Below are 12,924 nucleotides of genomic sequence, written 5' to 3'. Positions count from 1 at the left end.
CAAGTTTGAGAGGATGAGCACCAAACTGAGCCAAGACAATGCTGTGGGGAGTGAGTCTATGACATCTAATGATACGTGGTAACAACAACGTCTGAACTTGCTCAATAGAAGCCCAATCAGAAGCAATAAGAGAAGGCCCCCAAACAACTGAACCATAGAGAATTGTCGGATGAACCAAGGAGTCAAAAAGGGACAACTTAGACGAAATATCCCGAAAATAATGCTTGAAGCATTGTCTTTCCAGCAAAACCAAGGAACCCATGCCCTTACTAACTCTAGACTGAATAGCTGGTCTCAAGCTGAAGCGCGGCCCCGAGAACTTCACACTGAGATACATATAAGAGGGAGTAATCTCCACCTCCAGCCCCTGAAAGAAGAAATAAAGATGAAAGGTCTTTAAACAGTTAAAGACCATAACCCGAGTCTTAGACAAATTGACCATAACATTATGTATAAGTTATAATTTAATACTTTAAGTTACATTTTATATAAATATTGTTAGGATGTTTGAGAGTGGTTTTAGGTCCATAGGAGTTATGATTAAAAAATTTAGAATTTAGGAGATTCTAAAATGTTATAGAGTCGGACAAATTTCAGAAATCAACATGCCTCTATTAGTGTTTTCAGAAATTTTATACTCTAAGATAAAATTAAAATTGGAATAAGGGTTTTCAAAAGATTTTAACTCATTTCATCACAAATCCCTTGATTGCAACTTCACATCCTTGACTTGCTTGGCCCAACTCTCTAATATCCCTAACTAACTCATTACCCCCACCTAGCCAAAGTCCATCTGTTAGAGACTAGCTCTTATTCTCTTTCTTAGTTCTAAGGCTTAACTCTCTAAATGGAGCATGCGGCCCAAAACTGCACAAACTCATCTCTTAGATTTGGAGACTTGGAAAATTGCTAGGAACTATGACCACTAATCCTATTGCCAAAGCGAAAAGAGGGGGTCCTTATTTGCAATGGAGCAATGGTGTGAAAACCTCATAATAGGAGGCAATGCTAGGCTAAAGAATAAGTAGATGCCCTTCAAAGAATATATAACCATAATGTAGATATGGCTGTTAGACAACCAAGAGCTTCCTCAACAACGAGATTGCAAAGAGCATATGTATTATGAACTCTGATCACTAAACTTACTAGTATTCGCAGTCTCACAAACCATGCCAAAAGAAATTGTCGCCTATGCCAATATACTTGGACAACCTAGGAGTATGAGTTGGGATCAAGGAAAACACATTCCAATAAATGTGATTTTGCTAATATTTGATATGATCCCCACAACAATATTAATAAGCCATTGCACTACCAATTTTATCATGTTTTTGTTCATTGCAAGTGTAGTTCAACATTCAAGCGCATGAAAATTTCAATGCTCTAATACCATATCATAAAATTTGATTAGAGACAAACAAACACTATAAATAATTACAAACAAAACGATGCATATGTTGGTGTTTTGACACAACACGGTTCCAAATTACCCCAATGAGAACAAGATACATCTAGGGGCAGCTAACTCCCATCTTTAACATATCCTTTCAGACACCGGGCCAACTATAAGACTTGACCCTTCTTCTACTTCAGGCTCTGCAAAACCTAGGCAGGTGCACCTATAGATTCATTAATATGGTACCAGTGCTAAAACATATTCCTGAATATAACAAAGCAGATAAAACCCTTAATCTCCTATACTTATGCAATAACAAAGATGTGCAGTAGCAAATTGCAACTTTATGAAATTCACAAGCTGAGTGAGGGCATCCTTTTTAGCTCGTCAACATGAAAGGGGAAATCATTTGATTAATGATGTTGAATTCAGCAAAACCCAAGATATGCAACAATAAGAACAAATTGATCCTGTAGCTGATCAATGCCTTATCTATTGGGCAATTCCATGAATCAAATACATACATCTGTGATATCAATGACATAACCCATACACCCAGATATCAGATCTATCTTATCACTTTGTGAATCAGATATCGATGTTCATAAAGACCTCATTCTTATGAAGTATCCTTCTCAAATAACCAACAACCCTGTCAAACACATCAAGCATTTACTTGGCCCTTTGTTCCAACAACAAAACATATTAGACATACAACCTTAAAGAGATGCAAATGGGTCTCAGTTCTTTGTCCCTAAACCACATAAGATTGCAAATTACAGAGGTAGGAGACAAGAATCAAAATGAAACTAAGAGATTCTTGCTCATTTGTATTCATTTCTTTGAAACTATACATTTAGATGCATGAAATTGAAAACATAAAACACGTAACAAATTAGAATTAGCTATATTATCTTCACTACTGCTGTTCATACAAGAGAAATATGTTAAAGAATAATGGTGGAATCACAGTTTTGGATCCAACAATGTAGTCTCACAGACAAACTGGAACCAACAATGAGGTATCACACTGAAAATTGCCAACCTAGTATCACAATAGTGAGAAACTTCTCCAAAACTGGAACCCTTACAATGAATGAGAGGAAGAAAGATATAGAAGAGGATGAATTCTTGGATCTGTTCTGCAACCACCATGTGTCCAATTGGAAAACTTCCATCTGCAGATGCAAAACATTTTTCTACTCTCTCTGCAACTGGTAAATCAAATCTTCACTCATTTTGCCTCCCAAAATCATAAAATATCTTAGATATTTTATGGAACCACATAACTGATTTGGCAAGAAATAACAATCTCTGAAAAGTTACATCAACAATCATGCAAATTGTGAAATACTTGAGGCAAAATACATCATTAGGTATCAAATTTCGAACAAACTGAGCCAACCAAGCATATCAAGTGTATCACAACTGAATTATGCAACTGAAAACATGAAACACTTGTCAAAAGCCATGGATTCAAAAGAATTACAAATCCCCTTGTAGCATGCACTAGTGACGACCTGTGTAAAAACCAGCTCAAGAATGGATAGCTCGTCTCTTCCCAGTTCCAATGGTATATTGGAGTCTATATTTCGGGCAAAAATAGTGCCTCTGGTATGCATTTGAAAATCAGGCCCCCAACTCTAGTTTTGCACATTAAAATGCAAATTTTTTTGAAAAATTTAAAAACTACTATAGGTTTTTTGAGTTTTCACTTTAATTCTTCAAATCAACGCCCATTTCACTGATTTAATAAAATATTAAAACAAAAATATTTTATTAATTTTTTGACTCTTCCCCAAGTCCACCTAGGTGCTTGACGTGTGCCACATGGTACCATATTATTGGCCTGATTATGACATCTCATTGCCACTTGTCCATTTCGATTCACCTATGCCGTCACGTCCTCTGTTAACCAGGTATGCCACCTCACCTCTGACCTGGGCCCACTCCCACGTGGCGCCCAGGCGCTTTACTGCTTCACTTAACTTCCTTGCAACTTTGCGAAGCGGTGAATCACTATGTCGCCACGTGTCCACTGTGACAAATGGCACTTCGTTCAAAATTTCTTGACGTTGCCTCCAGCTGGCTATCCACTGTGGGCCCCTCAACGCATGAGTTTTGCCATATAAAAGGTGTTGTCTTTTAAGACAACATACAATACATGTGCTTTAGTATTTAAGCAATAGAAAAACCTCCAGCGGCATCTATGTGGGATTAAAACTTTCATTTGTTTTACCCCTGTTGTTTCTCTACAAATCACAAAGTTGCAACCTTCAATGCTAGTATCTCATAAAGTCTTTTATAATCATTTACGGTATCTACTAACACAACATTACTTCCATCCTTCCCCTCCATATAACATACGAGGCGAGAGAGAGACAATGATGCCTGCTTGACGGGTTTCTTCTTTTACATACTGCTGGATGCAGTGGAGCACTCCTCCAATGGTTCACCATGCTAAAAATCAAAACACCCCTTTGCTTTGCAAAGTTTGAAGTGTTGACAACCTTGTTCTCTGTCTTCGCAAGTCTCCTGGCACCATCTTTCAACAAGCTTCTCCCAAATTGAAACTAATAACATACTGCTTACATTCCTTTTCAATATTGCCACCCTTGCTCTACCTCTGACATGTCTACAGATTTCCTTTTGACTGCAGCTGAACACTTATGGTGTCTCCTCTTCTACTCATGCGACTTCCACATTTGTCGCCTTCCTCTTGACGTGACTTTCTTTGTATGCCGCTTGCTGGTTCACATCACCTCCCCCATTTTCAACGCCCTGCTCCATCCCTTATGTGAATGTGGATGCCTCTCATTGTTGCGGCTTCCTCATGCCATGTCGCAGCTTGCTTTGACTGTAAATCTCCTGGCACCCTCAAGATCCTTCATATGCTCTGAAAGTGCATCATTTGAGTTTTCTACTGATTCTCCCAAACCTCCTTCTGTTCCATTTTCCAAAGCAGCTCTCTCAGCTGCCTCACGTTGCCACATCATTGCAAGGGCTTCTTGCAAACGTTCTTTAGTTGCTGATATCTCTACGATGGGAAGTGGATAGTTGGAACCCAATTCTATCCCAGTAGCCTGAAGAACATCTTGTGGAGCATCCCAACATCAACTAGTGGATAACCAGTCCTACCTTACCTCCAAGATTTGAAGTAACCCTTATCAACCCTCCAAGGGAAAAAGTTAAGATGTGTAAGAAGTGGCTTCTCATGACTACAAGGAAAGTTGAAACTCAAATATCTTGAATACTTCCGAAGTCCAATTGATTTCAAAAACAAGTTCACACTTTGCTCCGCTTTAGTATTACCTTCATTAGCCCACAAAACTTGTTTAATACAGGCCAAATGAAACACTTTCTGAATGCTCAACTCCCCAAAATGCAGATGAGGTGATAGCAAAGAAGTTGTTGCACTATCTGCTTTTCGACGGTTTGTGGCATAGTTAATCAAAGGTCCATTAATAAATGCAGTCAATGCCTTGTCAACATTAGTCCAACCAAGTGACCATGCCCTTGCCAACTTTAAAAGAAAAAATAACACACATTGTCTTCCCAAATAGTATCAAATATATGATCAGTATCTGCAAAATTTATTCTTATTTTATATCCACAATAGGGGAATTCTTTAAAAAGTTGCAACAAAAACCGACTTTGCTAACCATAGGGACTCCCCCATATTCAAGTTTTGCCCATTTTTGAGACCACGTATTTCTTTAGAATCCTTAGAATATCCCTTCTACAAAATTAAAAATGCTTTCTCATACATTTCATATTATCAATCTGATGAAATCAGTCAGGCCCCAAAGTGGGTCCAGCTAAAAAAAAAAATTTCGTTTCCAAACAACTGAATCCTCAAATTGATCCGTAGAACATCTGATCCCGATTTGATAAAGAATCAATCAATTTGCATCATTTTTTCAACTTTTTAAAACTTATTACCTCTTTCTGCAACTTGTCAATTTCGTGCCAGGAGGTCCTATGACCGGCTTAAAAAATTGACTAGAACAACTGACCGGGCTCTAAAATCTGACACACTGATTCTCTGTTTCGCATACTCTTACCCTGTCGAATCTCGTCTCATGACGAATTCTTAGTCAACAGATATTGACTATCAAAGTTGCCCTCTCAGAATTGCCTGCAAAAAAACAGATTAGAAAACAATAAAACATGTTTGGATTTGGCTTTGAAAACAGTGCAAACTGACACTTGGAGAAACAAAAACTGGGGCATGGGTTCACTATCATGAGGACAATATGAATCTTTGATTAGGGCTCATGATGAATAACTAAGCGAATTTGGCGAGCAGTCAAAGTGAGCTACTCAGATTTGCAAGATTGGGAACATTGACAGAAAAACATTTTTTGCAAATGGAGTTGACTTGGGAAAATGTGCAGACGGATTCATCAAGATTTGAAAATTGGCACACTTAAAGTATTTTCAAAGTAGAACACAAGGGTACAATCCATTTGATCTCACCTATCATGGATTTTGAGATATGACATCATGAACAGGGGTATCGATCAATCTGCACTTTGACACCAGTAAAAAGTTACAAATTGCATTTGGAATCACGTTCGAAAACTTATTAAACGGATTCATCATAAGCTCAAATCCGGAGCATAGAAAGTATGCGACCTCTAGAATGCAATGCAAAAGGAATTTCATCATTTCGGTGAACTAGGTCAAAGTTATGGCAAGTCAAATAGGGCCTTCCAGAATTTGAACAGTTCACATCAGCATGACAACAATAAATGACCAACTTTGAGGGATTCAAAACCTAGTCAAACGGATTCGAAACGACTCGAAATCTAAAACATAGGTTCTCTGGTATGGACACTAGACACTCCCAAAGTGGCGAGTCATGAAACATTACTGGGTGTGAGATATTCAATTGCAAACAAGGCCTCCTGTCGCTGTTTGACACTTGGGCAAAAATGCAGAATTGGACATTGCTCAAAACAGGACTTCACAAAATGGCTCAGAATGACAATTTATCATTATGGAATGCATAGATGTACTGAATGCAAGGTGTTAGAAACATTAAACACCTCTTAGGCCTCACAAGTACATTCGGGTATGCATGCATTAAAAGCATTTATAGGGCTTGATTTTTTCAATGGTACTCAAAATTAGGGCTTCAATTTTGAGTCCCAACAGCATGCTTCTTCTCATTATTTTTATTCAAATATATTATATATTTATAAGATTTCTCATATCCTATTTTTTAGGAAACAATATTCCGAAATAATCCGAATTGTTTTAACAATTCAATATAAACACTTTCTTACCACTATTATAATCTATGTCACAGGATTCGACGAACTTCATACACAATGTTCAAAATTTCCTCAATTTCATCGTTCTCTAAAAAAATTGTTAAAATTCGCCCTAAAATTCATACACAAGCATTGACGAGATTTCCATTCTAATCACTACATAGTTCAAACAAATAAACGAAGCTAGGGCAATCCACCAATCGACAAGCTAATCCGCAACTTGCAAATGGTCACGTGTTTTTCACATTCTTCATCGCAAATAATAGGCTCTTCATCGCAAATGGTCGCATCATTCACATCTTTTCCACGTTGCTCCAACTCAATTAAAAAATTGAATTTTCTGCAGCTTTTATGGACATTAGATTTTTATTGCCATTGTTGTCAGAGATATGCTACTTATTTTGGTGTTTACAAAGAATGTTAGTAAAATCGAAATCAAAATGGCAACGTTTCTATTGCTAAATCTAGTGAGAAGCCATTTATAGATAAAATTTATAACATAATCATTATATTTTTAGAAATTCAATAAATTAAAATTACAATTTGAATATAATTTAATTAAAATATTTTAAATTTGTGTTATTATGTGCTCATAATTAGTATCATATTGTTTCAATTTTTAAATTTAATATCATATTATTTTAACTTAATAAATAATAAATTATATTTAACTATTTTATTTCAAATTTATTTAATTTTTATTATAATTTATATTGATAATAATTTTTTGCTTAGAATTTTTTTAAGTATATTGATATTATTTTGTAAATATTACTTATGTTTATAAATAATTCAAATTTACGTAAGGCGAATTTATGTCGAATTTTTTTACGAATTTCTTACCTTGTCGAACTTCATCCGAATTTTATTGCTACCGAACTTGAACTCGAATTCAAACCTTGTGACTTAGATTATAATAATATATTTAACAGACTTAACAAACCTATCAACTTATTATTTTATGCATCCTAATATTCCTCACCTATGTGAATACTAATTCCTAACAAGATCTTTGTGTATGTGTTTCTACATTTTACGTGGTTTCTTCTTCTCAAGTTTTAGTTAAAGTTCATTGATTTTAATGGAGAATATGGAGATATGCAATGAATTCTTTGGTACATACCATTTGTAGTTTGTTGATAGCAAATTGCAGCATATGGTTAGTTTGAAACTCATTTAGGGAATAGTTAGATGTGGATGTTCATTTAGATTGCACTAGTACTGGATATTTGGATGGATTATATGCAACTTGAAAATGTTTCACTGTCTTAGAAGATTGCACTGTTTCTATGGCATTGTGAGCTATCTTTGGCTAAGTAACTAGTAGTTACATAGGGAATCTGTCTATCCTAGCATCATTGATTGTTATCATTGTCTTTAGGTGTTTGAAGTAGATTAGGTTTCTGTAAATCCTTTTTTAAAGCTTTTATTTGAAGACCAAGTTAGATTAGTGTTCAAGTTCCAGCTGCCTTGAAGGAAAAGAGTTGAATAAGTCTAGGGATGATTATGTAAGTCCCTTCGTGATTGCCAACAATAACACATCATTTCATCGAGACCTATCCAACACAAAGTTGCCTGTCTACGGTATAAACCTTGGGGTTGCCTTATTTGCAAGGTTGCACGGGGGCGACAATACTTGGGTACTTAGGGCATGGGTATGGCTATGGCTATGGCTATGGCTATTTTCCAAAATGGGGTGGGGGAGGTGGTGGTACTTGAGTACATTAATTTTTTTAATATAATTTAATATTTATAGAAAATATGAGTCATAACAATGGTTTTTCAAAACAGGAATAGTGATTAAGTTTGTGATGTTATATACGTTCATTTTCAGATTTGCAATATGTTTTCTAATAATAATATATGCTAAATGTTTAGATGCATAACAAAGAAGGCAGACTTTAAACATGAACAAGAAGACCATAAATCATATAAAAATGACATATTGCAAATGATTTAAACTTCTCACTTGAACAATGATAAAGTTTACCCGTAATTAGTATTGTATCAAAGTCTCAAACTGATTACATTTTGAATTAAGCTTGATAAACACCAAGATGATACACAAACAAAAACTGAGACGAAAATCAGAAATCTTAACCTAGGTCCTCAGCGATGATGCTCTCCACTGAGTACCCGGTACTTGGGGACGCATGTATGCATCCTAGGGGTATGGGTACATGTACCCATGCAACCTTTCTTGTTTGATCACACTGTTTCACAGTGTTTAGCATTTGAGGTTTCCTTGTTTAAGAGAGTATATAGTACTTGGCATGTTATTCAGTGTTGTTGAGTGTCACAAAACACATACCAACATGTGCCAGGCACAAATTAAGTATTTTGGTAGATGCTAAATAGATTCTTCCTTACACAATAGATGTTCTTTGTCTTGTGCCTTTTCGATAGCATAGCTGTTGTTACCCAATGAATGAAAGTCTCTTAATGTTTTTGTATTTGGTCTTTAGTTTGCTAACATTGACTTAAAGAAAAGCACATGTGACATTCATACTTTTTGAGACATTCTACTCCATTTCATATGTTGTGTATTTTTTTCAAATATTTTTTGATATTTTCTGATATCCTACAAAGCATGGCTTAAATGAGCATTAAAGCAATTGATACAAATACTTAGCTCCTTAGAAGAAACACCGTATGTACTCCAATATGCAGCTTATAAATACTGTTAGAAGCCAAAAATTGGCACACCAAAGAGTCATTACTCGGAAACTTTGGGGATTCAAACTTGGATCGCCTTAATGACAAGAAGATAATGCTTTAGCCACATGATCTCAGCCCCTTAGACTGTATTTCCAGATTTGACTTTCTGTGTACTTTTTTTATTTCCAACATTTTTTATTTTGTAGTATAAAGATTTTCAGTTTCATACTATCTCAACTTGTTCCAGATTGCTAGGAAGACTGCTCAGGGATCACTGATCGTATGATCAATCTTAATTTATTGTTCAGGACAAGTCCAGCGGAGTTTGTGATTCCTTATCACAAGTACGTGAAAAGTGTCAGCCAATCACTTTCAATAGGAATGCAATTCAAAATGAGATTTGAAACGGAAGATGCTGCTGAGAGAAGGTGGAACAGAAAATTTTCAAAATTAGATTAGCTTGGATTATAATCATCATCTTCAGGATTGTGCTATTTTCCTTTAAAAATTATTCTATAGTTTATTATGGTTATTGCAAAGTGTGAAGATGGGTGGGGGAAACAGATATTGGATTAAACCCTCTCTTTGACAACAGGTACACTGGTATAATCACTGGAATAGGTGATATCGAACCTTCTAGATGGCCCGTTTCAAAATGGAGATCCCTGAAGGTATCCTCCACAACCATTTCATCATTTTTATGTGCAATGTGTATGTGTACTCAGTAAGGTCTCTGATATTACATAACAAAATATGTAAAAGAGAAAATATAGTATGCCTTTTCCATTGTAGGCTAGGCAGTGCATCTCTCAGTAGCAAAAATCCTTAAATTTGAACAGAAATTCATTATATTGCTACGACTGTGAAATGTTTATCATGAGTTCTAACAAATCCTTTTATATATTTTTCTTACAATTGAAGAAAAAGGAAACTTCAAAAAGTTTACAAAGGCATTTGTGAGATGTCTCACCTAGAAAGTTTATAGCCCTCTATTGGAGATTGCAGAGAAGCTATTGTAGGAATTGGTGCAAGATGTCAGATATCTGTGTCAAAGCATTTCAAATTCACAAGTTGTTATCCACACCATAGTTGTAAAGCTCGGACTGGGCAATAACTTTTTTTTTGATCGGGTAGACTGGGCAATAACTTGAGGAACCCAAATTTCAAAAAAAAAACTTAGGACCTAGCAAAATCTCGGGGAAAAGCTTGGACTTGGCAAAAATTTGGGGAAAACTCAGTAGAAATTCAACAAATTTATCAAACATTTGAAGATACTCAACTTTTTGAAATATCTGTAAGTAAATACCAAATTTGAGTATATATTACTAATGTTTATCATTATTGTTAAAAAAAATTAAGTTTAATGCATATTATGGACCAAAAAACAAGTTTAACCTTTGAATACATATGAATTTCAAGCTTCACTTACCAATGAAAATTATGAATCATAATTTTGTTTATGACTAAAGCTCAAGAAATCTTGTTGAACTGAACCCGTATAACACAGATGACCAACAAAATCATGAGAAATCAAATGAAAAATGAGAAATGAAGATATTCATTACTCAATTAAAAACTAGATCACACTAACCTAAACATGAAATGAATAGTTGAAAGATCCTGAAAGAGAATATTTTCACAATACACATTCAACATTATAAAATAGAATAATATAATATCATGAGAATATTCCACAGTATAACAACATTTAAAATAATTACTTAAACAACTTGTAATAATATTTATAAATAAAGAATATCTAAATACCAAGGAAAACTACTTCTCAAATTTGAGAACTAGAAAAGAAACATTTATAAATAAAATTAATATTAATTCAATACAAAGTGTAAAAAGAATAACAACAATTTGAAGCAAAACTTACAACGGGAATTTTTTTTAAAATAATGTCTTGCTTCTTTGATTATAAATCTTATTCTTAACATTCCATTAATTATTTTAAAATTGCAAACGTTATTGAAATTTCTATCAACCACTAAATTATTTCCTAGTATTATCTGTTGAAGACATGCACAAGATATTGAAAATGAGCTGAAATCTGTCATGCCCACAATTAAGTTGAAACCATCTTTAGCTGTGGGCAGATCGTGCCCTTATCCCAAGTCATCATTGTGCCCTTAATCACATGGAAAACACTTCAAAGCCTCCCCCAAAATATATTTTCATATTAAATCAGGTTTATGTGGAAGTTGAATGAGTTTCGGGGAAAAATGTGATTTTTCCGCAATTTATCAGTAAAAGGGGTTGTGAGTTTTTTAATAAACTCATCATCAAATTGTTGGACAAGTAATTTGCCTCCTTACCTGATGCATAAATACTTATCTGTTTTGCAAGTACTCGGAAATTTTCAACACTGATCTGCACCATGTCCTTGCCACTAAAACTAACATTTGTGATATATGAACAATTGTTCAACCCTATGGTTCTCTTGATGAATGGACATAATTGCAACCATTCAGATGTACATCTTTGCAAGGTTTAGAGTGAACTCATTATAGGCATGGGATCAATTGCAAACATTTTCTTAGAGTGAACTCATTGTAGGCATGGGATCAATTGAAAACATTCTCTTCGAAGTGATCTGGCAAAAAGTTGTTATATTTGCATTGTGGCCTGTGACATTTAAACTACTAGTGGTAAATTGCTATGCTATTCCTGCCTTGAGTGTGCTAGTTGCTTCAAAGTTATGTTTGCTACCCATAGTTTTACCCTCAAAATTGCAGTCATCTCTTTGTTCAAACTAGCTTATGACATCATACTTTGTGAAGGCTAGTTTAGGTTATCCAGGGTCCCTATAGTTGGACAACCAAATTTTAGGTTGTTGAGAATAGAGACCTCTAGTTGTCATAGAGGTGAATATACAAGATATTGGCATGGAATTGGCCTTGTTAGCCTCACTAAAGTATAATGAGGAAGTTATCAACGAGGAAGCTATTCATTTGATACAAGACAAAATTCTAGAACCTCACAAAGATGAAACCAAGCTGGATGGAGGTCTCTTACATTAGGCAAATGAAATATGTTTTAATCTTAGATGGTTTACCTTGATAGTGTTGGATACTTTGATCTATGCATAGGATTTTCAAGGATGCTATCAAGCCTAAACTTTGGCATTATTATGCCTTAGGTTCTACACATTCAATGTTTCTCTACAATTCATGTATTAATGGATTGGTGATGATGAAGCTGCAAGTGAATGTGGATGTAAATTTTCTACCATAAGGAACATTGCTATTAGAGACCACTCATTGTCAGACTCAAATGGGATCAAAAGAAAATCCACAATCTATTGATGCAATTAAAGATTGGATCCACCCTCAAAGCAAACAAAACTTTGGTTTGTTGTGGATTACAATGATCTTTTGTCATGAACATTTTGAACTTGAAGAGGTTGTCATCCAACTCTTCTATACACAAGTTTTAGTTGATTTTGAGTGTATGACCAAGTGACCAAGATATAATCAAATTCCAAGTAAATTGAACAAATCCAAAAATTATTTTAAAAGTATGAGCAAGTTAATGGATTGTTGGTGTTTGATCATATATTTAATGAATTAATTTTGTTATTGGATA

General features: G+C 34.9%; 1 protein-coding gene across 2 annotated transcripts in view; it reads left to right on the top strand.

The window, feature by feature from the left end:
* The window catches only part of LOC149542462 (auxin response factor 11-like), an 88,627-nt gene that overhangs the window by 50,991 nt on the left and 24,712 nt on the right, over positions 1 to 12,924 (top strand). For both annotated transcript variants that reach the window (XM_089797403.1, XM_089797404.1), the window contains exons 8-9: positions 9,642 to 9,761; positions 9,929 to 10,004. In XM_089797403.1, coding sequence (XP_089653529.1) covers positions 9,642 to 9,761; positions 9,929 to 10,004 — 196 coding nt within the window. The remainder of the gene's footprint in view (positions 1 to 9,641; positions 9,762 to 9,928; positions 10,005 to 12,924) is intronic.

This window comes from Cupressus sempervirens, chromosome 8, assembly GCF_028749045.1.
Source record: "Cupressus sempervirens isolate cs-2001-9-10 chromosome 8, ASM2874904v1, whole genome shotgun sequence".
In the NCBI taxonomy this organism is placed as follows: Eukaryota; Viridiplantae; Streptophyta; class Pinopsida; order Cupressales; family Cupressaceae; genus Cupressus; species Cupressus sempervirens.
The sequence above is the reverse complement of the archived record's forward strand: the minus strand, read 5'-3'. Positions and strand labels throughout refer to the sequence as shown.